General features: G+C 38.9%; 1 protein-coding gene across 4 annotated transcripts in view; it reads left to right on the top strand.

Moving 5' to 3' along the window:
* The window catches only part of MACROD2 (mono-ADP ribosylhydrolase 2), a 1,919,734-nt gene extending 1,892,926 nt beyond the window's left edge, over positions 1-26,808 (top strand). Inside the window, exons 17-20 of one of the 4 annotated variants that reach the window (XM_077872166.1) lie at positions 17,488-17,565; positions 20,019-20,087; positions 25,834-25,869; positions 26,174-26,808. In XM_077872166.1, coding sequence (XP_077728292.1) covers positions 17,488-17,565; positions 20,019-20,080 — 140 coding nt within the window. In that variant the 3' untranslated portion in view covers positions 20,081-20,087; positions 25,834-25,869; positions 26,174-26,808. Of the gene's footprint in view, positions 1-17,487; positions 17,566-20,018; positions 20,088-25,833 lie in introns of all 4 variants that reach the window. The other 3 variants (XM_077872168.1, XM_077872165.1, XM_077872167.1) reach the window with 3 other exon arrangements.
* The last annotated feature ends 806 nt before the right edge of the window (positions 26,809-27,614 follow it).

The following is a 27,614-nucleotide window of genomic DNA, read 5'->3' as shown; positions in this document are numbered from 1 at the left end:
TTTCACGTGAATCTTCAGACAGGATTTTAAGGAGATTTTAAGTAGAATTCTTGGCTGTCTACTGCCATGGTCTAATACAAGAAAGGTCAAATGAGTGATAACAGTAAGTCTATTGTGAAAGGGAAGAGCAAGTCCTGGGCTGAGGTGGACAAGATGAGGAAGGTAAGCTAAACCTTAAAGTAACACTTGCATTTCATCCAGTTATAAAACTGATTACTGTGACAGATAGACATAGTTCTGGCCCTCACACACATTGTAACTTTTCCTCATATGTCTCTTCTATAAGTGTCTACTATATTAATTTCAGTAGGCTGACTAAAGAAACAACCTCATAATCTCAATGACTTACCATGAGAAAAATGTATTTTTTACCTCACACTCCAAAGCTGTTCTGAGGAGGGAGAAGGCTCCTCCACACAACCATTCAGGAACCCAGGATAATGCATTCCTATACCTTGTACTTTACATTTTCTAGAGCCTTGATATCCAAAATGTGATTCCTGTCCCAGTAGCGTTATTACTATCGTGTGGTAACTTCCTAAAAATGCAAAACCTTGGGCCTCACCACAGACTGGCTAAAGTCAGAAGCTCTGATTCTAGGATCCAGAACTATGCTCTTCCCAAGCTTTCTAGGTGTTTCTAAAGTTTGAGTACTGCTGTCAAGGCCTAGTGGATGAGGACAGGGAGTGGAGGATCATACAGGAAGATATTCAGGTGCCAGTCCCAGAAGTAGCACATATTGCTTCAGTCCACAGTCCATTGGTTTCTACTGTGTCATGAGGCCCTGCCTACTATTTAAGAGGGAATGGGTGTATGGTTCAACTCTTTGCTCAGAAGAAGAGTTCTCCCCTCCTCACTGTTCTTCCCACTTCAGGTTCCCCCCACCCCCAATTAAATTCATGCTCTGCTCAGTAGTCATACTAATCTTCCTAAAAGGGGACTCTGTTATGCCACCCTCTGACTAAAACCTCCATGGGTCTCATAGCTTCTGAATGACACTCCTTAGTTCTCCAAGGACTGGTTTCTGTTGCCTCTTTGCCCACCTCCCTTGAACTCTAAACATCAGCCATCTTGAACTGCAGTAATAACAACTAGCTGGTCTATTCACTGGCCACACGCCCACATCTCTCAGCCTTTGTGCCTATAGCTTTTCCCATACCTCCCTTTCTCCTGGCCAGGCCCATTCACCCATTATAGCTCAGCTGGGATGTGACAGCCAAAAACATCTCCCTGAAACCACTTCCTATCTCTCCCTCAAGACTGCGTAAGATGACCTCTACTAACCTAGAATCATTCTTATCACTTGGGATTTCAATCACTTGAGTCTCTGGAGGACAGAGACTGTATTTACACAGTATTGCTTCCTGGTTTTCCATAAAGAACCTTGCACATGGTAGATATTTAATGAATGTCTTTTAAGTAATTAATTCAAAGTGGCTTACTGAATGCTCAGTGGGTGAATACAGATGAGAATGTTGATCGTACTGTACTTTGGAAAGAATTTGTTATTAAGTCCAATATGCTTACTCTTTCTTTCTTTTTTTTTTAAGATTTTATTTATTTATTCATGAGAGACACAGAGAGAGAGAGAGGCAGAGACACAGGCAGAGGGAGAAGCAGGCTCCATGCAGGGAACCTAACGTGGGACTCGATCCTGGGTCTCCAGGATCACACCCTAGGCTGAAGGCAGGGCTAAACTGCTGAGCCACCGGGGCTGCCCACACTCTTTCTTAATAAAGTACTGCACAACTATAGCCAAGACCTTTACCCCTGAATACACAAGGGCTGCATATACATGGGTCTGGAGTAAAGCAGACCTATTTGCATCACCAGAAAATCAAGTCAAAGCCCCACTCTGGTCACAGCCCATCTTTTTTACAGACAAAACCTATAGATAAAAAAATATCTCCATCCCATGTGATTTTACATATGTAATTTATATAATAAGTAGGCAAATAAAGAAGCCCAATATTTGACACATAATCAAATTACATTGTTTAGAAAACAGAGAAAAATCTTTCTGGTGCTGGTAGGACACAAAGATCTCTCAGTAGCTGAATTGTTAGATGAATCAATCCCCTATTCCTGTGAGTGCTTCTGCCATGACTCATTCTGATGGACTAATCTTTAATTGAAAATGATAAACTCAGAGGATGTTCTCTTAAAAATATATAGCAACACCCTTCACAAGGGTATGAGGATAAGTAATATTAGCTTCCAAAAGTTATGATAATTCCTCATGTAAAGAATATGAGCAGAGGCAATTGTTGCTGCCTTGGGTCTTCTCCTCACCTGTGCTCTTGATGGTCTCAGGATCCCCTTCTCTAATGGACTTTGCTTTAGCAGCTACTTTCATATCTCTTTCCCCAATGATTGTCTCCTCAGTCTGTAATCAATCATGACTGCTGCTCCCATTGCAAAAAACATGCCCAAGTAACAGACGTGCCATTTGGGTTCTCTGTGAAATAGGTAAATGGTTGGAGTGAAAAAGTCTACTGAGGAATAAGGTGTGTGAAAGTCAAGGAGAGGAACCAGAGTTGTGCTTCCTCTCTTTGAGAAGAAAGGTGGCATCACTTGGCCAGACTTGCATAGCTAATAAGTGGCAGAGCCAGGATTGAAACTCCACCCACCCAGCCCCAGAATCCACTATCTGTACTGCCTATCTTCTCCTGCCCTAATAGATCATGCATTTTATTATTACTCAAATCATAGCTTTTCATAATTATTTATTATGGGCCAAACACTCCACTAAGTGCTTCATTACATAAATTACCTATTTGTGAGGTAGGCATCACTTTGTGTCTTTTACATATTAGAAACCGGCATCTCAGTGAGTTTAAATAACATGCCCAGAATCATTCAGCAAGTAAGTAGCAGAATCAAAATTCATACTTGAAATCCATGCTTTCAACCCTGATGCCACCGGTCCTTCATACTGTCATTGCCTTTGCATTATGATAGAGCTCCATTGTAACCACATAACCTAACAAATTACAGACAATGAATAAGAATTTGCGAAATGAATGAATGAATTCCAGAATTTTTGTCTGCAATTATGGAATTATTATCTTTTAAATGATGATTTAAAAATCTTAAAAGAATTATTGAGATAATACTATTTCCAATGTTTCAATTATCTTTTTAAAAATATTTGCGATAGCTCTTATGCTATGAATAAAATTTCTACTAGTCAATATGTTAGGCACACATACTGGAAAAGGTTCAGGAACTTAACGATGCTGTTTTTATGAATAACCATGGGTAAGCAGATAATTCTTAAACTTCCATGCACACAAGAATCACTGGGGAAGATTGGTTAAAGTGCAGATTACCAGGCCCCACCAGCCAGATTCCTATCCAATAGATTTGATAAGAAGCCTAGAAATGTGCATTTTATGATAATCTCCAAGTAAGTCTACAGCGGATGGTCCATCGACCACATTCTGAAAACCTCAAGTGAATCACTGGTGCTACCATTAGCTCATCAACTTCTATGTCACCTATGAGAAATCTGAAAAAACATATAGCTTTTCCAAAGGGTAATATTGCCACTCGAATACAACGGTTTGATGACCATTATCTCCTATAATGATTTTTAGAACCGTGTGATAAGACCTGAGACCCATAGCATAACACATCTTATGTGCTGACTCAGCTTTGTTGGATCAGGGTGGACAGAATATTTCATAACTGTTTAAAGCTTCATACCAATTTGGGGGGTGGGGGATCAGCTAATGACTCACTTTGCATATTCATTGTGTTTATGTTACCCCAGCAGAGTTTCATTTTTATTTAATAATATATCATCAAAATTAAGATACCTTGTTATAAGAATTACTCTCCCATTAACTATCACCAAGTAAGAAAAAAAAAAAATCCCCCAATGGAGAATTCAGTATAAGACAACAAAGAGCTATGCCCTTCGATGAGGTCAAAGGAGAAATGGGGACAGTGCCTTAATTTGTGTTCCTCCAAAAGCAGATCCTGAGCCAGACCTTGGTGCAGGTAGTTTATTTGAGAGATGGTCCCTAGAAGCACAAGTGAAGAGTAGGGAAATGAGACAGAAGGGAAGGGACCTATGAAGTATCAGTCATGAGCAGATTACTACTATAAGAAAATGGACTTGGTCTCCACTGAGGAGTGAAGACCTGTGTAGACCACATCATAGAATCGCTGCATGGAAGGCTAGGGAAGCTGGGGCATTACTGAACAGCTCCCTTCCTTCATGGATTGAGGGCCACCCCTGGCGTTATTAGATCCCCAGCACTTTTTAGTGAAAAGAAGCTATTTTTTTAAAGATTTTATTTATTTATTCATGAGAGACACAGAGAGAGAGAAAGAGTCAGAGACACAGGCAGAGCGAGAAGCAGGCTCCATGCAGGGAACCCGAAGTGGGACTCGATCCTGGGTCTCCAGGATCACGCCCTAGGCTGTAGGCGGTGCTAAACTGCTGAGCCACTGGGGCTGCCCTGAAAAGAAGTTAATAAGCAAATGATCCTCAAACTTCCATATGCACAGGACTCCTGGACTGCCCTTTTCCCCAGGCTGAGCAAGTCACCCGAGCACTGCGAGTGGAGAAGCAGAGAGATGCTTCAAAGAGGGGAATCTGTCCAAGTACCCAGGGTTACTATGTTAACTGCAGAACTCTCAGAGGTGGCCTCGGGAGGATGGCCCAGGCACCAAGAACTGCTCCAAAAAGTCAAGAAACTTGGGTATCTTACCTATGACATCGATGGAAGTGGATTTTTAAAAAAAGTCTCCCATAAGAACTTGAGTCACAAACTGGTACTAATCCCACAGGTTTGTGTCCTGAATTCATAACCCAGTGCAGTCCACAGAAACCACAGGCAGGGAATTTAATTTAACTGATTTCTGGTTGGTAACGTTGTCCAGTGACTAACCAGTAAATGTAAATCCTCTGTCTGAACTTGGCTTCAATCCAGGTTAACAGCAATTGTAGTCCTATTGATTATTCATCTCAACTCCCCATATGTTAAAATGTAGGGGGAAAAAAACATGTCCTCAAATCAAGGTAATACAGTAGTAGCAATATAGCTACAAGGTAGATGCAATTCCTGCATACTAAAACCTGAAAGGGGGTAGAAGGGTGGCTCAGTGGTTGAGTATCTGCCATTGGCTCAGGGCATGATCCCAGGGTCCTAGGATTGAGTCCCGCTTCAGGTTCCCCACAGGGTGCCTGCTTCTCCCTCTGCCTATGTCTCTGCCTCTCTCTGTGCGTCTTTCATAAATAAATAAAATTTAAAAAAAAAGAATAATAAAACCTTAAGGGGCACCTTCCACTTTTCCCCAACATACACAACCACACCACCACAATTCTCATAGAAGTTTCTTTGTAATGGAAGACACAGTAAATGGTATATGAGAACCCATCTTCTTTCCTTCTCCAAGGTTTACAACCACACAAATAATCAATATTCTCTTGAAATCAGCCAAATAGCAACTGGATTAAATGTAACAAAACCAGAAATCTGAAATTGGAGGGCAGCTTTTAGTATAACTCTTCTCATTTACCAAAGGGGGCCGCAGGGCAGGGGAAATGTTCCTGCTTCTTACTGCATTATTGTAGACTTTCTAAAAAAAATTTACAAGTAAAAAATGTCAATATAATTCTGCAAGTTGAACAAAATTAAGCTTTTGTTTTTTTCCCCTTCAAAAAGCCTGGTCTTCAAGCTTTTATTTGACAATCACATATGGCCTGGTCTACACCTTTTTTTTTTTTTTTTTTTTTTTTTTAAGAAAAGCATTGTGGCCAGAGATCAATAAATCAAAATTGGGTTGCCTCCTCCTCAAAGGTGAATTGTTATCTTGCTGAAGAGGTTATGTGACAGGATCTCAAGTTTGGTAAAATAACATGAACACACACACACACAAAAAAAAAAAAAAAAAAAAGAGTAAGATTTCTTTGCCTGAAAGGGAAATTCTGGATGTTACTTTTTCTACTATGAAAGAGTTTCCTGAATTGTCTCCTAGAACAAGAGATTAAATGTCAAGAGATAAAGCAGGTGCAAGGCCCATTATTTGGTGTCCTCAGAGCCCATTCGCTCACTGAAGTTGCTGTTTCCATACAGGGAATGAAGTCAACTTGACAACTACAGAAGGAGTATCTATGACAGTCTGAGAGAAGAGGCAAAAAGGCAGTCAGAGGGCTAGGGACTCTTGGTTGTCAAAATTCAAGCTAGGCATTTCTGACTATGGGATAGACCAGAGTGCCTCCGTCAAGATCATTAGTCAAGAAAAAGCAAAATTCAGCAGTTAGGAGTCAATCAAGCTGTAAAGCAACAGGCCAGTTAAAAGGCTCAGCATCCATGGGGTTCAGGAATAGGACTGGGCAGCCTAGTGATGTCAACCTCAAGAGGCTAGTGCTACAGCATAAGTCCAGGGAGACCCCTGAAGTCTGGAGGATGACATCACAGACTCAACCACCATTGATTGACCACCCCCTTTAGTACCAGAGGCCTCAGATCATCTTGTGCCCAAGGAAGCCATGAAACCTTATGCTGCTCATGTTTAGAATCACTTCCCTAGGGAATCTCTGGGTGGCTCAGTGGTTTGGTGCCTGCCTTTGGCCCAGGGCGTGATCCTGGAGTCCCAGGATCGAGTCCCACGTCAGGCTCCCTGCATGGAGCCTGCTTCTCCCTCTGCCTGTGTCTCTGCCTCTCTCTCTCTCTGCGTCTTTCATGAATAAATAAAATCTTTTTAAAAAATAAAATAAAATAAAATAAAATAAAATAAAATAAAATAAATAAAATAAAATAAAAGAATCACTTCCCTGAATTCCAAACTAAGCCATCAAATACTTTAAACCCTAGAGGTAGAAGTTCCAGAGTGACATTAACTTGGTTTTTCAGATTAAAGAGGACACAGAGTGAGCCCATCTTTAAAATGATAATCGAACCACCAAGCTTTAACTCTAAAGTATCTGGCAGAGAAATATGACCCATACTACAGGGCCCTGAAAACCCTGTACGAGAGGAGAGCCTTGGTACACCATCATTTTTACTGAGCCTGCTGCCACTGACCACAGAGAAGTCCCTGGCATCTGATGAGGACCTACTCTTTTCATCGTGAATAAATTTGTGCTACCTTCTCCCACCCAAGCATCTTAGGAATGCAAGACTTTCAAGTCCATTGCTTTCAAATGGATTAGCACCCCAAATTCCAGTCTTATTTCAGCTTTCTCGCCATTGTCATTAGTGTTTGATGAAGTATTAGAAATAGCCCAAAAGTGGAGTTAGGAGAAATTTTAATTCTGACCTCAGAGCCAGGTGACCTGAGGCAACCATGCCTTTTCTCTGAGACCCAGTGTCCACATCTGTGAAAGGGTTTGATTGGACTAGAATATGGTCAAGGGTCTTTTTTATTCTTTGAGGAATGCAGTCCTATTCAGACAACAAGAAATAACAGAGTTACAACCTAAAAGGAGAATAAAGTCCCTAAACAGAAGAGGTTTGCAAACATAACATAGACTTCTCACAGGCAACTTTAAATTCTGTTTAGTAAAAGGCTTCTGGCTGATTTTAATAGCAGTAACATTTTAGTTACATATTTAGTGGATGTGGCCTGGACAGTCTTTTAGGGTGTGTGTGTGTGTGTGTGTGTGTGTGCGTGCATGCTCTGGTAGTGATAAATATTCAGAAAGTATAAACATGGTTAAAGCCAAAAAAACTCAAAGATTAAGATCCACGTATCTGTGATAAGGCATTGTGAATGGAAAATGGATTAGAGTTTAATACCAGGTGTGTTTGAAAAGTTTTCCTAGTAGGAAAAATTATATCCTTTTTTGGAGGGTGGGAGGGGGAATTAAAAGAATTAATGTTGAGGAACCAAGACCAGAAATAGAAATACTGTAGCAGAACTGAATGCACGTGGTGATCCTTCAGAGACCTCTGATAACTATCCTCCAGTGCTCTGTAATCTGCTACTTATTTCTTGGATGCAGCTTTCTTCCTGGGTGTAGATTTCTAGTACTGTGGTCATGGACAAAGGTGATACACTAGGTCTTATTAAATGTTCAGAATAAATTGTGCTATTTAGGAAAATGGAATAGACAAAAAGGGCAAAATCTAGTGGAAATAATTAAGGAGTCTATAATTAAGGATGTATAGGATTGAATTATTCTTTGACTAAAGAGCTATATACTTAATGGTGCAGGATTTCAACCAAAGCAGTCAGAGGCACTTTCTTTCAGGAACCTTAAATGTATGATGAGGTTTCTGAGAATCCAGCTTTGGTTATTGCCAGCAGTGAGTTCCTTCCTTATGAAAGATTCCACATAAAGAACCACTGAAAAGCCCAAAGCTGCCCCACTGTGGCTCCTTACATAGTTAAAACCCTATTAGAATGAAAGAATCAAAAGACTCCTCTGGAAGAAATACATATCTCTGTGTTCACTAAGACCCTGCTGTGTGCAGATTTATCTGGTTTCTGTAGAGAAACAAAAGCCACGATGGGTGTGTGATGGTGTGGGGAGGGAGTTTGAGAGACACTCAATCTGTGTTATTCCTGCAGGAAAGACCCTGATCTAAGACCAGTGCTGGCAGCCCCTGGCTGAGAAGGGCCTCCATGTAGTTTCAATTCCTGCCAGGCTCTGAAAAGGTGGGGAATGCATAATGAGGCTGAATAAAAATTAGATGCTTAATTGGGGTCTGGGAAAAGGAAAGAAAAAGCCAGGCTTATGGAATGTGATCAACCTCTAGCTCAATGCCTGGGAAGCCTTCAGTGGTTGCTATCATGCACAGAGGAACTTGAACTGCCTTGCAGCCTGGGGAATGTGGGGGAATGGAAGAAGAGTGAAAAGGTGGGGGCGGGGGGTGGAGCTGAAGGAAGAGTAAAAAGGGGCCAGGCCTAAGGTATTCTGGCGGAAGATGTGAAAAGCGGAGTCCTTCAGATGTTTTACAGACAGGAGATATTTCTTCCTAACCAAATGCTTAGCATGGGTGCAAACGATCTGAAACTGATCCAGCCACCTGGCTCCAGCTTCCATGCCATCTGCCTGTCCTCGAAGAGTTTTCTTCACCCTATTCAGAAAAGGTGAATCACTCTCTCCTTTGTGCCTTTGCAGTTCTTGCTAATAATGTCACTTGGCTTGTGAGCAGTTAAATCTCTCTCTCTCTCTCTCCTCTCTCTCTCTCTCAGTCTCTGTTTCTGTCTGTCTCTCAGCTAGCTTGTGAACTTCATGAAGGCAACCATACCATATGCCTCATTCATTTTGTCTCCCAGCCCATAATAGGCATCGAAATATCTGGTGGACTTTTTTTTTCTTCCTAAATATTGGGTTTTTCTGTAGAGTAGTTATTTGAACAATAACCAATGATGAATTTCCAAACCATTCTCAAATGACTGTATGGAGGCACATCATCAGCTAAAACATAAAAGAATGTGATCTCATGCCTACCCCCAGCAACCGCCACCACCTTTCATCTCCTACTAAAGACAGCTTCTGATTTTGATTAGAGTAGAATATTCCCAATTAATACATGAAGTGTGTTGCCATGGAAAGGGTGTCTTGTTGAAACTTGTGAATTTTCCACTTGCTTGATCCTGTCAGCCTAATCATTTATTATTTGACTTTGGAGAGGGAGCCCTGGGCATATGTCTACAGTGTTTGTCCAAGTGATCAAGAGAGGTAGCGTGGTCAAGTAGTAGCTTTAGCACTGAGGTTTTGAGGAGAATGTACACTAGGTAGGGGACAGAGTATACATTTGTCCCAAATGATACCTTTGTCCCAAAGCAGTATGAACTAAATAGAAATCAAGTATATCAGTCTGCTCAGGTGGCCATAACAAAGTACCATCGATAAATAATACAAATTTTCTTAGAGTTCTAGAGGCTGGGAAGTCCCAAGTTCAAGATGTTGACCAATTTGATTTCACGTGGGAGCTCTTTCTGGCCTATACATGGCCTCCTACTCAATGTCTCCTCATGTGACAGCTCTCTCTTCTTTCTCTCTCTCTCTCTCTTTCTCAGGCCACAGCCCTATCAGATTAGGGCCTCAACATTATGACCTCATTTAACCATAGTTATCTCCATAAAGGCCCCATCTTCAAATATAGTTACATTGTGGATTGGAGCTCTAACACAGGAATTTGGAGGAATACGAACTTTCAGGCTATAACATCGAGTCTACCATCAGAACAATCATTTGATGAATATTCCTAAAGCCAGCTGCTGACAAAGGTTAAGTGTGTGTGACACATGTTGGGAATATACAATCACACTAACCAAAACACTTTGTACACCTGGTCTTGGGTTTAAGATGATGGTGGGAAGTCAGATTTCAAACCTCACTCCTTCAAATAGTAACATGAAAAGAGATACATAAAACAAGCAAACGAAGAACACCAACAAAAACAATAATCTGACAGAAGAATGGGCTGGTAGCCATCAAAAGAAAAGGTACATTTCCAGAAATGCTGAAAGCATGAGACTGGTGTTGCCCAGCCTACCCCCTAAATCTACTATGCTCAGAAATAACACTGAATAGGACCTTGCTAGCTACCATTTGCCTCTCCAACTGGGAGAGGAGCAGCTCAAAGAAATTTCCACAAAAGTATACAGTCAGCCATGAACACCTTTTATTTCTCCCTTCCCCAAGAGACAGGAAAACCCTCTGTAATTCTACATTTCAATTATCTCCTGCTGGGAGTAAAATGGAAGAGGAAAAGCAGACCAATAACAAATGCCTAGAACTAGTTACCTCTAGCAAAAACCAGGAATTTCACTAGATAGAAAACAAAAGAGAAAACCAACAAGGCAAGATCTTGGGGCACCTGTGTGGCTCAGTTGGTTAAGCATCTGACTTCTACTCAGGTAGCAATCTCAGGGTCCTAGAATTGATCCCTGCTCCAAGAGGTCCATCTCTGTCTGTCTGTCTGTCTCTCTCACTTAAGAAATCCAGTACAACTAATGTGGTAAATAGCTCTGGCTACTTTACCTCTCCTAAAGAAAATCCTCAAAAGAAAACACCCTTCTTGGTAGCTCGTGGAGGACCAACAGGCCACAGATACTTTGAGAAAGAAGAAACATGCTAATGAATACGTATCACACGTCTTGCCCCTTGACAGAGGAGGAAGGAATGAAGCCAGTGAGCATACAAGTCAGCAAAACACAGACGAAGAAGCTATTGTGGAAGAGAACATAACCCCAGACAAAGCTTAAAATTCCCTACAATAGCTATAAAAGAATTTAAAAGAACATTAAAGATCTTGAAGTTAAGGTGATAAATGACATAATGATCTGAAATGTAGTCATGACAGAGACACATTTTCAACCATTAGGAAAATAAATCAATTAAGAACAGCAAAGACAAAGTTACTGACAAAGAAAAAAGGCTTGAGATTATCACAGTGAAAAAGAACACAGAAACTCTAAAACAATTTGAGAAAAGATGATATATATAGAAGAGAGAAGGAATAAATTGTTCTATGTGGGAACAGTTGGTTCTGTTTCTGAAATTTAGAAGTCAACATATAGAAGAAAAAAAATTCTCTAAAATGAAGGGAAAACTGAACTGATGATCTAATGGGCAGACCACGTTCCAAAAAATCAATACAGAAATCTCCCCACAAGAACACATCTTTAACAAATTAGTTAATTTAATTAATATTAATTAATTAATTAAAGAATTAGCATATGTTTAAAAACAAAGCCTAAGCACAGATCAAACTCATGACTTTGTAGCTATGATTGCTATGGGACAAAATTAAAAAGCAATGTCAGGACTGAGTTGATTAAAATGTATTATTAAGAGTGGTAACTATCATCACAATAATGTGGCTTAGCAAGCCATCTTCAATCTCATGGGCTTAGAATATAACTAGCTATCTTTGGTTCATGGATATGAGAATCAACTACATTTAGTCTGGGTTAGGAAGGAAACCAGGCTGTTAGTTGAATCCAGGTCATTCTCTCCTTGGATCAACTGCTCCCTAAAGCATGTTCCTCTTGAGGTAAAAGGCAGGCACACAAGAGGCCCATCCCCAACTCTACAAATGTATTTCAACCCTCTGTTTGACTCACTTCTGCTACTATTCCATTGGCCAAAGCAAATTCCATGGCCAAGTCCAATGTCAAGGGATAGTGACATAGACTCCCATGGTGGTAGAAAATAGGAAGTGAACATTTCTGTGTAATTATCAAATCCACCACATTAATAGTGAAGCTAGAAGATAGATAAGGCAAAAATCAAGACGGTTCAAGAATACCACTTTAAATCCAGACAGGCCCTGCTCGCGATAGCTGTTATAACACCTATGCAACTATATACTCTGAGAAATAATTATTTGTCATTTGAAATATTGCATGGAGTTTATTTGTCAACACTAATCTCAAAAGAAAAATTTGAAGGATCCTCCAACATCTCTCCATGTTTATGTATTAAAAATCTGTTTAACTGCATTCTATGAGCATCTAAGTAGCTTTTCTTTATGATGAGACCTGTTTAATTTATTACTTTTTATGTAATACAACTGACCTACAAAAGGTTACCATAATCAAGGCTTTGAGGAGGACAGTTGCTGTTGGTAATTGAAAGTGAAAAAAGTACTGAATGTCCCAGACACTTTCTATTTTAGCATCTTTCATCTCCTGCTAGGAGCCCTGAAATGTACCTCCTGTTTGTGTTCCAAGCAGTAGCAATCAAAGTGGGGGGAGGGACCTGCAAACTGGAATAAACAAGCTCTAGAGGCAATTTTTATTTTGATCAGATTCTGTTGTCTACATGAAATGGATTCATTTCCCCAGGGCATTCAGTTGCATTGCCCAGGAGGGTAAGAGCTGATAGGATAATACCAGTTCCACACCACACACGTCAGAGTAACAAATGTCTGTCATTCCTCTCCCTCTTCCCAAACACATCACACACATGCATGCACACATGCATGCATGCACATACGCACACACACAAACACATGAACCACGCACCGCACACAGTCATATGTTCATGCCATATGCACATATCCTGCATACTCATGATGTTAAATAAATTAATAATGTCTATCAGACATACCTCTAGTGTCTTTGGAAGCAGATCTAATAGCTAATGCTTCCCTCTGCTCCTGGAGTGCAGCCATATACAGGGCTACAATTTTGATTTCTGGTTTTATCTCTCTGTGTCACGGGTCTCAAACCTGCCATCACATCTCCTGCTGATCTGTGCCAATATGGTGACCTAATCTGAGGTTTCTCATATGGACGTTTTGTATTACAAAACAATAAGGTTGAAAAGATAAAACATAAGGCAACCACCTCAAATGCTCACTATTTTTTGATCTGCCTTTTGGGTTTTGCTTTCTTCGACGTCTTCCTTTCTCATTCACCTAGTTCTTGAAAGTGTTTCCTATGTGCCTTCATTTTCCTTGAGCATTGTTTCATTGACTAGCATCCTGCCTATTAGATCAAAAGTTGTCCATGATGCCACAGGGGTTCTCCAGAGTAGTATCACCAAAGGGTTGTTATCATTGATAGTAATGACCTTGAAAGAGATGTCACAGAAGAATCAGCCACAGGTACCTTTAGATCCCATTACAAATAACAACCCTGAAGGGAAAGTCAAGGAAGTAATGTTTCGTGTCAGGTCAATTAATTTCCCTTTCAGGGTAATCATTTCTTATGAAAAATAACAATAATGTTATGTGTTAATTAGTTCTGATGGTGTCTCAGTGAGTTAAATGAGGAGTTAGAACATTTTATAAGTTAGACAAGGAATGAGAACATTCTGAAGCCACTCTAATAGTGAAAAAGCCAAGGCTTTTAAATGCTGAGCTTTGGCCAGAGTCATTCAAAAAAATGAAGTGACTAACAGGATATTCTCTCATAACATACTTGTTTCTGTCTTGCCCATTTTCCATTGGGTTCTCTGTCTGTTCTCTGTTGTTTTGCATATTTATTTCTTTTTATTCAGTGCAGGAGTCAGTGATATTTGATATCAAATATCAAATAATATTTGATAATATTACAAATATCTTCTTCCACTCTGGCTTACTTTTTACTCTCTTAATGGTGTGTATCCATAAACTAATGATGCTAATTTTAGTGTTGTCCAGATTATCAGTCTTTCCCCAGAAGGTTATTGTTTTGCTTTTCCTGTGTAAGAAATTTTTGCCTAATGATGTGAAGGTCTTTTTCCAAGTTACTTTTCATACTTAGTTCCGAAATCTCCCTGGAACTGATTTTTGAAGATGGTGAAAACTGTTCCTTCAAGTAGGTTTATTGTTTTGTTCCTGAACCAATTCTAATTCTTTTCCCCTAAAATTATTTTATTTCAAATTCAAATTTGAAAGACACTTTTGTTTGCTGTGAAATTTTGCACAGGTAATCATTCATTTGGCACTTTCGAAGATGCCATTGCATTGTTTCTGCCTTCGATTATTTTTGCTGAGAAGGCATCTGTAAGTCCTATTGGTGCTATTTTGATGTTAATGGATTCTTATACACTAGATCATTTTATACTTTTTCTTTAACCTTGGTTATCAGCAGTTTTATGATGACTGGCCTGATTGAGGTTTGCTTGGCATTCACTCTGCCTAGCGATCATAACACTTTTAAAACAGTGACTTGATATCCCATTAGTTTGGGGAAATTAGCCATTATATCTTAAAAATTGCTTTTGCCACTTTACACATAGGATAGACCCCATCTCATATGTCTACTAACTTTTTTCTGTATTTTTCATCTGTACTTTATATTTTCTTCTAATCTAGCTTTCAGTTTACAAGTCCCTTCTTTGGCTATGTGTAGTGGCTGCCAAATTCACCTACTGAATTAATAACTTCAATTATAAGATATTTTCCAGTTCTGGACTTCACATCTGACATTTTAAATAGTGTCTAGTTATCTGATAAACTTCTTTGCGGTGGAAATTCTCCAAATTGGCATCTAATTCTAAAATACATTAATCATTATTTTAAAAGTGTGTCTATGATATGTAGATCTCTAACATGTATCTATATGTTGTCTTATTTTCTTGGTTTTCAGTGATTTGTTCTTATTCTTCTGGAATGCCAGGAAATTTTTTTATTGAATACTGGATCCTGTGTGTGAATAATTGTAGAGATAGCTTGAAGCTCTGGGTGGTTTTATCACATTTTTGCTTCTGACAGGTCAGTGGGATTGAGGCAGAGCTCTGCCATATAATCAGGAATTGAATTGATTAAAAGTTGGACTTCAGTTTTTTAAGAGCTGGTCTATATCAAGTTCATCTTTGCCCCCAGAATATAAGCCTTCAGGTGGCCCACAGAAGACCTGAAGTACTTTTCCGGGCACCTCTTCCCTGGTTAGCTCTGATCTCCAAGTTTTGCCCTTCCGCATCCCCCAGGCCTCATAAGGCATCTGGAGGCTCTGTTCAACTTGTTGGCACATGTGGAATGCTAGGCTCTCCATTTTAACAGGTTTTAACACAACCTCCTCAAGCTTGTGTTATATTGATAGCTTGCTACTGAGTAAAAATGGTTTCTTAAATAATCTCTCCAGTGTTTTTAACTGTTATTGGTAGGAGGGTTAGTCTATATCATGATAATTCACCTTAGGCTGAAACCTCTTTCTCAGTGTAATTTCAATTTGCACTTCTTTTATTATGAGCAAAGTAAATCATCTTTCACAGGACTATGGGCTGTTTTTATTTTATTTTTTTAATGAACTGCCTGTTAAATTTCAACTTTCTATCCAGATTCTGATCTTCTTGATCTCTATTTTTAGAAGTTCTTCATGTATTAAAGATATAAACCCTTTGTCTATGATAAAAGGAATATTTTTCCTCAATTTATAATATTTTTCTTCTAAATATTTCTTATGGTATTTTTTCCATCCAAAAGTTTACTATGTCTGTATAAAATCAAATGTTTCCATTTTTTCCTTATTCTATTTTGAAGCATAATGAACCAAGATTTCCTGCTCTGAGGCTTAGAGAAATCAATCAATGATTTCTTCTGTAATTGTGCCTACAGGAATGTGTTGATGAGAAACTGAAAATGGCTCACTTTTTAGAATTGGTGGAGTGAGAAAGGATATGGTATGGTTTTAAGTTGGAAGGTTCAAGTTTTGTTTCCCCTTTCCCAACATCATCCTCAGGAACTAATGAAAACTTATGGGTATAGTTACTTTCACATTGAAGGTTTGGGATCTGTCTTTTTTTTTCTTCTGTTATCCTTTTCCTGACTTCTCTCATCTAACTTCATTCCATCAATGTTATTTCTACATTGACATCTTGCAAATATGCACATGCCTACTCACAATCCTCCTCCTCAGGACTGGATGCAAAAGCTTATTTGGCATCTCCACTTATATGGCCGTGTACTTCAGACTTCACATCTAAAATGGCTTTCTCACCTTCCCCCATTCTGCTTGTTTTGTATGTCTTCAAGTACTGACCCTACCATCCATCCACCGGGGCTCAGAGATTGGTCATCTTTGTGTCATACTTCATGATTGTCAGCTTCAGTAAATCATTACCAAGACTGCAAGTTCTTCTTTGAAGATATCTTCCTTTGAAGAGATTACAAACTGTACCTTTACCATCCCTGCTTCATGCTCGCTAATAGGCACACCAAATTTAACATACACTGAGCTCAATAAGTACTCATGTAATGAAAATGAATTCAACTTTCTGCTTTAAAAAAGTATAGAAATAATAAAAATTTTGAAATTATGGATTTCCAGAGCTTTTTCTGTATCTGTACTTCTCAATACCCTTGGCCTTAAAGCTGTGAAAACATAATAGATTTTTAACTAAGATGTAAGATACTATTGTCCTTTAGGCTATCTGGAAAATTTCTCACAATAAGAGAAAACAATCCACTTACTACTACATTTAAGCATGTTGTATAGTTTCAGCCACAGCAAATGGATGACACACCCTCTGAAGCTGTGCAGAATAGAGATCAATCACAATGAAAATTAACTAAAGACTTGATTCCCAGCAATTCAAAATGGCAGCGTTTGAGACTGTCTCCTAGGAAAGCATCTAAGCTATTCATTTTGTATTTAAACAAAAAAACCCTCACTGCTAGGAAAATGAATTTTTCAGCTTTCAGACATGCCTAAAGCAAAACAGGTTTTCTTTTTTCCCCTTTCAAAGATTAAGCTACATAAACTCTCTCTCTCTCACTCTCTCTCTCTCTCTCTCTGTCTCACACACACACACACACACACACACACACACACTTCCCTAAATTTAAATTGTATGTTGTTCTGATTAAACTGAGTTTCTCCGCTTTCATGCTACCAGATTTTTAATTTGAGAAATTGTGTATGTATGTATGCGATTACCTCACAAATTAAAGAGAATTTAGATGACAGCACTAAAGAATTCAGGCAATTCAACCCACTATTTCCTCCCTTAACCTTTTCTGCAAAAGAAGTTGAATCCCAGGAGTATTTTTAAATTTAAGAGGGCAATGGAGGGTGACAGAACAATTGGCAGTCAGGCTGTTCTAATTCTCTATTAATCAAGGACTATCTTCTTCCTTTCAGCTCAAGGCGAGGACACACCTAGAGTTCCTGTGCAAAGCGAAGGCTCTGGCTATGCAGAAAACTCTCCAAGTCTTGATGGTAAAGTTCTGAGCTATTTGAGCTCATGTAAACTACAAATCTGACACATATTCTGTGTGTAATCTAGGATTAGGGGAGCTACCTATTCTATGCGGCAACATATTCAGTTAGAACAAGGTAAAGTTCAAAAACCATGTTCTACTAGGAACTAATAAAATTGGCAGCCTTTGGGGAAAAAAATGATGCTAGCTGTTTTAGAACACTATATGCCTCAGGTTGATCACAGTTTGTAATATGGAGGCCGTAGTGGATAATTCCAAGGGTAAACAGGACTGAAGTCCAGCTGGAGAATATTATGGGAATATCGCTTGCTTCTGAAAAAAGTACTGGCCCAAAGTTATCCCTGCTCTATAGGGGCTCCAGGAAACATTCAAGAGAGCCCTGGCTTGGTTTTGGGCTAAGATTATCTTGGACCTTCATCCCTTTACCTCATTACATCACTTCAGATGGCTTAGCCAAAAACATAGTGGATCTTTAAAACCACCTTAGCAATCAGTTTACAAAAAAGTCTCCCTTTATTCACATCTTATTTTAAAGGCATCTGAATACTCTGAGCCTGAGGAATGTTAATATACCCTTGCCCCTGTATAGCTCAGCTGTAAAGAAATTTATCAACATGGTTTACTGTTGCCTTTCCCAAACTTATTTGATCATAGGATGCTTTTTATATTGACATTTGTTAATAGGTTTTGGAACCAGTGACCCTTGGGTTGGAAGAAGAAACATAGAAGAAAAGCTCTCCTATATTTTATTCTGCATGCTCCCTCACTAAGATGGCTGACCCTACAACAATTTCATAGACCAGGATAGAAAGTACATGCATTATTCTCCTTATATAGGTAGCATTGCTGCATCTGGCCAGTTTATACCCGGGGTTTAGAATAAGCTCACACATCATTAAAAACCCCGGATGGTTTGCAGGTGGAACAGAGAACTGCTTTAAAACCTTCCTCCTTGAGAAAGTTAGGTGGTATGCCCTTCAATGTTTTTCCCTCTTTCAAGCCTCTTTGGAGTGTGAAAACCGGCATTTGCCACTATTTTACTTTAATCGAGTTTTCCTATTTGAGAGAAAGAGCTTTGGACTGTTGATTTTGTGCAAATAAATGGAGACTACCCGAACAGGAACAAGCAGAGGTTATTCAGCTTAATATAGCCCAGGGTGTCTGCCATTATGACTTGTGTTGGTGGACTCAAAGGCAGGCAGGGAAGTAGGAAGCCTTTATAGTTAAGAAAGATTTCAGACATCCTCTGACTGGAGATCATTGGCATGGGGAAGCTAGATTTGGACAAACTAGAAGTGGGTGATTGGTTTGGGAACATATTTGGCTTTCCCTGTTTGGTCCTGTGTTGGGATCATGGGGCAGGCTATAGTGAAGCTGGCAGTCAATGCCCAAGTCCTGACCATCCTAAGCTGATTGCTGCAGAGGCTGCAGTTGGGTTGCCCAGGCTGGTTGCTGCAGAGGTTTTTCATCAGTTATATTGTTATATATGGTCTGGCCATTGTCCATTTGTATATTGTCTCCCCATTTATAGTATGCGCTTTGTGCTTTAAAAATATCCATCTAATTGAACCTACTGACCCTTGAAAATTTCCAGCCTGCTATGCCTGCTCTGGAATACTTCTGGACAATAGCATTAATTACGCATTCTATTTTTATGCAAATGATCCCATAGAACAATACACACAGTTAAAGTAAAAGCACACATATCATCATTGCTGTGTGACCCGGTTAGAGGTTTTGCTTTTCTATTGCAGGGCATCCACTGCTGCTGCACCCATTGGCAAGTTTGCAGGGTCTGTTTTGAAATTCAGACTTGAAAACTTAGCAAACCAAACAGGCCTACTGACACTGCCATTTTAGAGCAAGCTGCTGACCTCTCTGCATGTCAGTAATCTGTTTTGCTTTGTTTTCTTTTTATTTTCTTAAACATCTATTAAGGCCTTTGAATTTACCTCAGGATGGTAATAAATACACCTAAAATGTCAACCCAAAAATCTGGTACTAAATGACAACTCAGCTTCTACAGATCCTTAAGAGGCAATTCTGCCCTCCCTGAACGCTGCCAGTAAAAACCTGCAAGAATTAGTCCCCAAAATCCTGAATGATTGAAAACGAAGTGAAAAGAGGCATAAGATAGGAGATCAGGAATGTAACCACTCACAGACCATTTTAATGTCACAGACCATTTCAAGAGATTTGGGTAGTTTTTTTTCTAGAGATTTTATTTATTTATTTATTTATTTATTTATTTGAAAGAGAGAGAGCAGAAACAAGGGGCAAAGGAGAAGCAGGCTCCCCACTGAGCAGGGAGCCCAACTCGGGGCTCAATCTCAGGACCCTGGAATCATGACCCGAGCCAAAGGCAGATACTTAACTGACTGAGCGAGTCAGGCACCCCAGATTTGGGTTTAATAAAGATTTAACCTTTTTTGTTTTCCTTTCTGGTTACAGTTGAAATGAATAGTCAGGTTGACAGTGTAAATGACCCAACAGAGAGTCAGCCAGAAGATTAACTAATAGGTAAGTCGCCCTGTAGTGGGATTTTCAATTGATTAAACCAGCCATGGGAAGTGTTTGTAAATGACATATTGGATTTCCCTAGGTCCTGCCAAGTCCCACAGCATGGCTTGGGCTAAACTTTAAAAATCTTTATACCAAATGACACAGTGGAAGGAGCAAGGATAACCCCAAGAAACCTACCATCCCTTAAGGGAAAAAGATAAGCCACAGCATATTCAAATGTGCAATTCCCTGGTTTTCTGAGTTTTGACAATGGAAAAAAATGTTTCCATCCATCTAACCCCCTGGCCTCCTGGAGGGATCAAATTATTTCAGCAACCCCAAGCTGATTCTGAAGCATTGCTTTTCCAGAAGCTACCTGCTGAGTTGCTTAGTATATCTGTTTTTAAGCATAACACTAAATCTCTGCCCTGGAGAGTGTGGAAAAGCACTTGAGTGCGTTTAGGCAGAAAGAAGCCTGACTTGTGTCCTATCTTGTCACACTATGACCAGTGGACCTGTGTGTCTGCACAGGGTTTGTTGAGTTGAATGAGCCTCAGGGAACTCCCCAAGAAAATCATAGTCTGGGTCAGATCATGGTTAAGAGACTTTCCAAACCAATGTTCTAAATCTCACAGCAGCCTGAAATTTATCTAAAATGATGAGCGGTCTATAACCCTTTTCCATATCTTGAGGGCTGGTGAGAAGAATTAGAGAGAGGTCAAGCTCACTATTCCAACTCCTAGCTGAAAATACTAACTGAAAAGAAACTGGTGGGATAGACTAATTGTGGCTCATCTGCTCTAAGAAACAATTGTGCTAGCACCATTGCCTCTCAGCACCTTCCTGGACTCCCTACCTCTTCTCAGTAGGTCTGTGCACTCACTCAGAAGACCATGTTGCACCAGACTCTTGAGCTCCAGCATCACAGCAGAATGAAGCTTGAGAATATATGAAAGGAGGCATCTGTCCTTCCCATCATGGTGTTGAACATCATTTAAAACTAAATACAGGGCAGTCTCAGTGGCGCAGTGGTTTAGCGCCGCCTGCAGCCTGGGGCCTGATCCTGGAGACCCGGGATTGGGTCCCATGTCAGGCTCCCTGCATGGAGCCCACTTCTCCCTCTGCCTGTGTCTCTGCCTCTCTGTGTGTGTCTCTATGAATAAATAAATAAAATCTTTAAAAAAAACTAAATATAATAGCATTTGTGTAACACATATAGCATAGGACTGCTAAAAAATAAAACTCATGCAAATATGGTCTTATAAGTGTTTCTTCTTCTTTCTTTAACCTTGTTCATGTATTTAAAATTATCCTGCTAAGCTGCAGAAATGACATGGTAGAGAAGTTTCCATTAAAAAGTAATGAAGTGAGACTAAACCTGAACAATTTAAATGCAAGTTCCTCAGTGTTGCCCTACCTTTTGCCCTTTTATTGCCAACAAACTATAGACTTCTTGTCTAGAATTTTTCTTACAGACACTATTATTTTCTTGTATGATCAATATCTGAATAAAGTACCCAGATAAATGTTTTCCTTGGTTAATGTCAAAATATTTTCCTTGATCATAAACATGAATAAAGACCTTTACCCAAATGAGTAAGTTGTCAAAACTTAAAGTTCAAGACTAGTTTGAGGAAACTCAATTCCAAGAAGAAGTGACTTGCATAGGGTCACTTGGCTGATCAATGGAAGTTCAAACACTTCCAGGACAAAATTATTTAATGACACCATACTGCTCCCTAAAAAACAGTGAGTTTCTAGACACCTTTGTCATAGAAAACAGTGTGACCCAAGGAATTTTAGTGACTCCCACAGAAATATTTACACAGTTGAGTTTGTAGAGGTTATATGGTAGTTTAAAAGGAAAAAGGAACCTTTAGTTCTGTGCATCATACCTTCAAGAAATTAAAGAAATACAGTGAAATAGAATTATAATTATAGATATAATATATATTGCAAGAATATAATATATAATGCAATTATAATGCAAGATATAATGCATTTTGTGATATAATGCAAGAATATTGGAAGATACAATGCAAGAATACTTGTGTTTTATAATTTACAATTGTAAAAAATCAGGAATATCATAAATGGCAATAGGGGAATGATTCAATAAATCAATAGAACACTTTGTAAATGTAAATAATTTTTCAACAGGTATTTGAGGACATGTAAATGTAGTTATAGAACTTGAATCTTTGGTTCTAGAGAAACATGGCAGAAGATCCACTTTAAGAGGCATTGTAACTTGCATTTTTATGCTCTCAGAATGCTTGCTTTTGGAATTTATCCTGCAAGAAGCCCAAGCGCTAGTATAAAATGAGGAAGGCTCCATGGAGAGAGGTTCTGAAAACTGAGAGGCCATTGTGGATGTTCTGGCCCCAGTGGATACCATCTGGAGCAGATAAACTGCCCAGCTGAGCCCACATCAGATTACAGAATTATACAAAATAGTGAACCATGATGTTTTTAGCCATTAAGTTTGGAGGGGGGATTGTTATGTAGCAACAGGTAACTGAAAAGATAGGATAATGCAGAACATTTCCCAATACAAATGTTTAGAAATGAGAGATAACTTATAACAAAAAATCCTTAAATACATAGCTCAACTGACATGAAAACAAAGTGCCAGAAATAAAGAGGAATCTGAAAACGAAAGCACTAGTGTGGTAAGCTGAAGATGCATGCGCTGGTCCTAAGGGCTGCAGTTTGGTTGTTGATGCAGAGATATGACCTGTGGCTAGATATTTGCATTCTAATGCCCACTGGAGACCTGAAGCCACTCAACAAAAGATGTTAGAACTAATATCTCTGCAGAGATAATTCTGGGATTCAGCTCAAGAAGTTAACAGGAGACTTGTATCTGCCCAGAGTGCTGTTTGGAGGAGGAAAAACGTTCCAATGAAGTAGAAAACACAAAAGCACCATGAATTTGATACATAAACTTAGGCCACCCAAAGTCAGACAACAATAAACAGAATGAGAAGTATATCTAATAGCTGATTATAGGGCAGCATTATCCCTGCTATAGATAACAAATAGAAATGTGAACTGATCACTTGGAATTCCTGCAGAAGAAAAGCAATTCTCTGAAGATGAATTCACAATTTTAAGACTTACAAAACACACAAGGATGTGATCCACCATGAGTGAGTATCAGTGGGTAAAATGACAGGATGATTCGCATTCTGAAAACTTGAGTAGAAAATTCTTAAGATTTTATGGAATAAGTACACTTACATGACAAAAAAGACAAAAAGCCAATATAAAACTGTAAGTAAAGGACAACAGTGTGAAAAATTAAGAACAATTTGGAAAAAGCAAATAAATATATAGTGATATGAATGATATATGAGGAGACGTGAGGGCTAGAAGGAGAATGACCAAGGCGTTTATCTTCAATAAAAGTTCTAAAAAGAGATAGTTGATAGTATTTGAAAGATAACGTCCGAGGACTTATCAGAAATTGATAGAAGTCATTAGTTTTTAGTTAAAAGAAGAATAATAAGTCACAAGAAGGACATGTTGAAAATAAACCCCCACACAGGCATTGCAGAACACTAGAGACAATGAGAAATAAAGTAAAACAATTACAGGGAAAGGAGAGTTAACCTATAAAGAAATAATTATGATGTACACAGCAGACTTTGCAACATCAACAATTTAGTTCAGAAGATGGTGGAATAATTCTGAGTTTTCAAAACATGAATAAAAGCAATTAGTATAGAGTTCTATATGAGGTTCACTATCATGTAAGAAGATAGTAACTGCCATTTTTCAGTATAAAAGTTTGCTACTCACATACCCTTTCTTTAAAAGCTACTAAAGGGGGCAAGTGTAGGTTTTAAGATTGGCCTCCCCTTGTTTGGATTTCATACTCCCAAGTATCTTGATAATAACTTGGTTTTCCATGTAACTGCTTTGGGAAGAACATGCACCGTTCATGCTGATATAGGTACATCAATCTGCATGGTAAAAGTTATCCACCTTACTACAAAATAATAAACTGGCTGGTTTATAACGTGAAAAAAAATAAAAATAAAAAAAATAAAAGCTACTAAAGGATGCACATCAGTAAGAAAACTGAATCCAAAGGAAAAGTAAGTTGCAGGAAACAATTGTGAGCCAAGGAAAATGGTAAACACCAAGGCAAATCAAAATATATATTGACTATAAATTTATAGTAATAATTAGTGGGTGACTAAAAACAGGAAATTACTATTTATGTGCATTTTATAATACATAAAGTAATACTACATATTTTCTATTATGTGTGGATTGGTGAATATATATTTGTGTAAAACTAGAAACATGTTTTACACTGATGTCAGGATTTGGTAATCTCTGGGAAGGAAAAGGAACAGTTTTAGCTTATCTGTGAATTAAATACACTTATCCATATATACTTTACTTCTAGTCTTTTATTTTAGAAAAGTAAAATAAAGATTGCAGGGAAACTTGAAAAATATTAGCACATATTAAATCTGGATAGGGAATATATTCTAGGTATGTTATACTGTTTGTAAGTTTCTTTACATTCACAATTTTCATTTTTATTTTTATTTTTTTAAGATTTTATATATTTATTCATGATAGACAGAGAGAGAGAGAGAGAGAGAGAGAGAGGCAGAGACACAGGCAGAGAGAGATGCAGGCTCCATGCCGGGAGCCCGACGCAGGACTCGATCCCGGGACTCCACAATCGCGCCCTGGGCCAAAGGCAGGCCCCAAACCACTGAGCCACCCAGGGATCCCCACAATCTTCATTTTTAAAATTAAAATTTATAATTGTGTTTCTATGTATATTTAGAAAAATACTATAAGGAAAATATAATATTAACTACAGAAGTTATCACCTATTGAGGGTATGTAGTATTTTTTCTTCTTATCTGCTTTTGTCTGTTTTAAATGCAGTGTGCAACAAGCATGATACTGATTTTATATACATATACACACCTCAAAGTGTACTTTTTTAAAAGATTCATGGGAACACCAGGTAGAAAATTAACTCAGAGATCATTTGCTTCAGTTCTTCTGTGTAGACATGTAGTAATTTATGGTGATAGAAATCAGATCAATTGCTGGTTCCAGCAGGAGTTAATAGTTGGAAAGTGAACTTTTGAGGAAATGGCAATGTTTTATATCTTGATAGTGGTATGGGTTAAATGAATGCCTTTGTTCAAAACAGACTGAAGTATGCTTAAGATCTATGCATTTCACTCTATGAGGATTATAACTCATCTTCTAAAATCTAAAAAAAATAAAGAATATCTAAGGCATGTATCTTCTTAGAGTCCTCTCACAAGTGGGGAACACAGCAGAGACTTAATAAGATCTCACAGTGGTGGGATAGCCATCAATGACTTTTGCAAATCAGCATTGTGTAAATTGTTATTATTCCTGTGTTGAGCCCTGGAGACTAGAATGTATGAATGAATCCTTGAAGGGAGGACACGTCAATTCAAGATTAGGTTTTTCAAAGAATACTTTGAAGAGTTGAGTTCATCATCCCCATTAGGAGAAGCAAGTTGTCAACGTGGCATACATTTATTAGCAGTGATTTATGTGCTCTTTAAAGATAACCCTGTGCCAGCAATTACAGCTCAAATATCCAAAGCCCTTTGATGTAGTCAAGGAAGATATTCCTAGGCTTGTTTGAGGGTTAAGAGTTGTTTAAATGTCTATTAAAAAATATTCCTCGTGAAATCTATGAAATCTGTGATCTTTAATCTAACAAATGGTTTCTTTTTGTCTTTGGCAGGGGCACAAGATGAAGCAAAGGAATAAAGAAATGGAAGTAAATCACGGTCCTCAGCATTGCAGGCCTCTCCTGGCCCTGGGGGGGTGGGTGTAGGAAGATAGTAGTGCAAGCTGTGGAGGAGGGGGGTGTGGGGGGGGCAAGTTCCACAGAAGGACAGGGAATCCTTTGCTCTAATTTCTCCAGCTGCAATTTGTTCTGTTAACCTGCAGAAAAAGAAAGAGAAAAAAAAAAAAGAAAAGAAAAAAGTTTCCTTGAGCTTGGTGAGGGAACCCCTGTTAATGCACATCTTTCAGGCGCTATCCCTATAATTTCTGTTTTTCCTCTCACGACTTTTCCCAAGGTCACAGTGGCACGGTGTAACACTCACATGTGTATCCTGGCCCCTGTCTGCTTTCTCGATTATTTCACAAAGCTGGTCGATACAGTGGTTTCTCCAAAAAAAGAGATGGAAGATGATTGTTTTGATAAACTACAGGCTAAATTTCAGGAATCATCAAGCCCAATATCAGTATAATCCACAGACAAAGGAGGCGGGATAGAAAATGGGCAAAATGCTCAGAAATCACTTGAAAAAAAGGTCAGGACAATGAATTGAAAATGATATTTTATTCAGGGATTCCCAAGGTACAATTCTGTTCCATGTGGTTAATGAGGAATGCAGAAGGAGAATTTCATGCAAAGAAGAGTGTAGAAGCGTAGAGGCACTACAAGGAAGGCAGGCCCTGGCAGCCATTGGGGGCTTTTCCTTCACAGCCAGGACTACAGATGCATTCTTTGACCCCGACCTCCAGCAGAGCTCACCTGGTTCCTGAGATCCTTATCCTGTGCTTTGGCATCTAGTCCACTAGAGAGATGTGACTCTGTACAACACAGTTGTAAAGGATGACACTTCTCGAGGTGTTTTAGTTAAAAGAGGGGGCTGCTGCATTTAGAATCCAAACATATGCCTATGAATATTAAAAGTTCTACTTGAAAGCTCTCGTTATATATATGCTTTTCATAAAAGAATCTCTTGTCTTTACCCAAGGTTTGATGGCCTACAGAAAGATTTTCATTTGAAGTTATAGGCAACTGGAGGTCTTGCTTGCAGTTCTGGTTTGCTTTTAAATATCTGGTTTGCTCATGCCAAATACCAAACTGCTTTGGTGGCTCATCCTCTCTTCCACCCAGAGGTCCCTTGATTATGGCTCTGAAGGGGAGCAGCAGCATTAAGTCAAGACTCCAGTGGTATGGTGGGCCCAAGGGATAAGGAGCCAAGGAGAAAGTCAGAACTTGTCACAAATGTCTGTCCCAGAGACAACATCAACAGCGACCCTCACAAGGCAAAATGCCTGCTTTCCACAGCTTCCCTGGGTTCTCAGAACAGTCTTTTTTTTCTAGGGGAAACTGATATCGTTTCTTGCATAGCTTCTTAAATCCACCTTCCTTATGAGGTCTCTAGAACTGTAAATTATTTATATATTTATATATATTTTTAGTGGAGAGAGAAAAGTAATGGATCAAATTGAGTATTTCTAAAAAAAAGGGGGGGGGGAGTTCTGATTTCTAAATATTCCATGGAGTTCTTCAGTTTTGCTCTTTCCTCTATGGAAAATTCACTTCCTTATCTGTGAATTTTGCTCTGGCCTTTCTGAATTTGTTGCCCCTCTGGATGACTTATTTGGTATATTGGAATCATTAGCAAGCTATATTTCTGCATATGTAATATGTTCTCACATCCTATATTAAAAAAAAAAAAAAACTGCTTACCAACCTAACAGCAATGATTTTTAAGGGACCTC

Source organism: Canis aureus, chromosome 26 (assembly GCF_053574225.1).
Source record: "Canis aureus isolate CA01 chromosome 26, VMU_Caureus_v.1.0, whole genome shotgun sequence".
NCBI lineage: Eukaryota > Metazoa > Chordata > Mammalia > Carnivora > Canidae > Canis > Canis aureus.
This window is presented reverse-complemented; position numbering and strand designations above follow the sequence as displayed.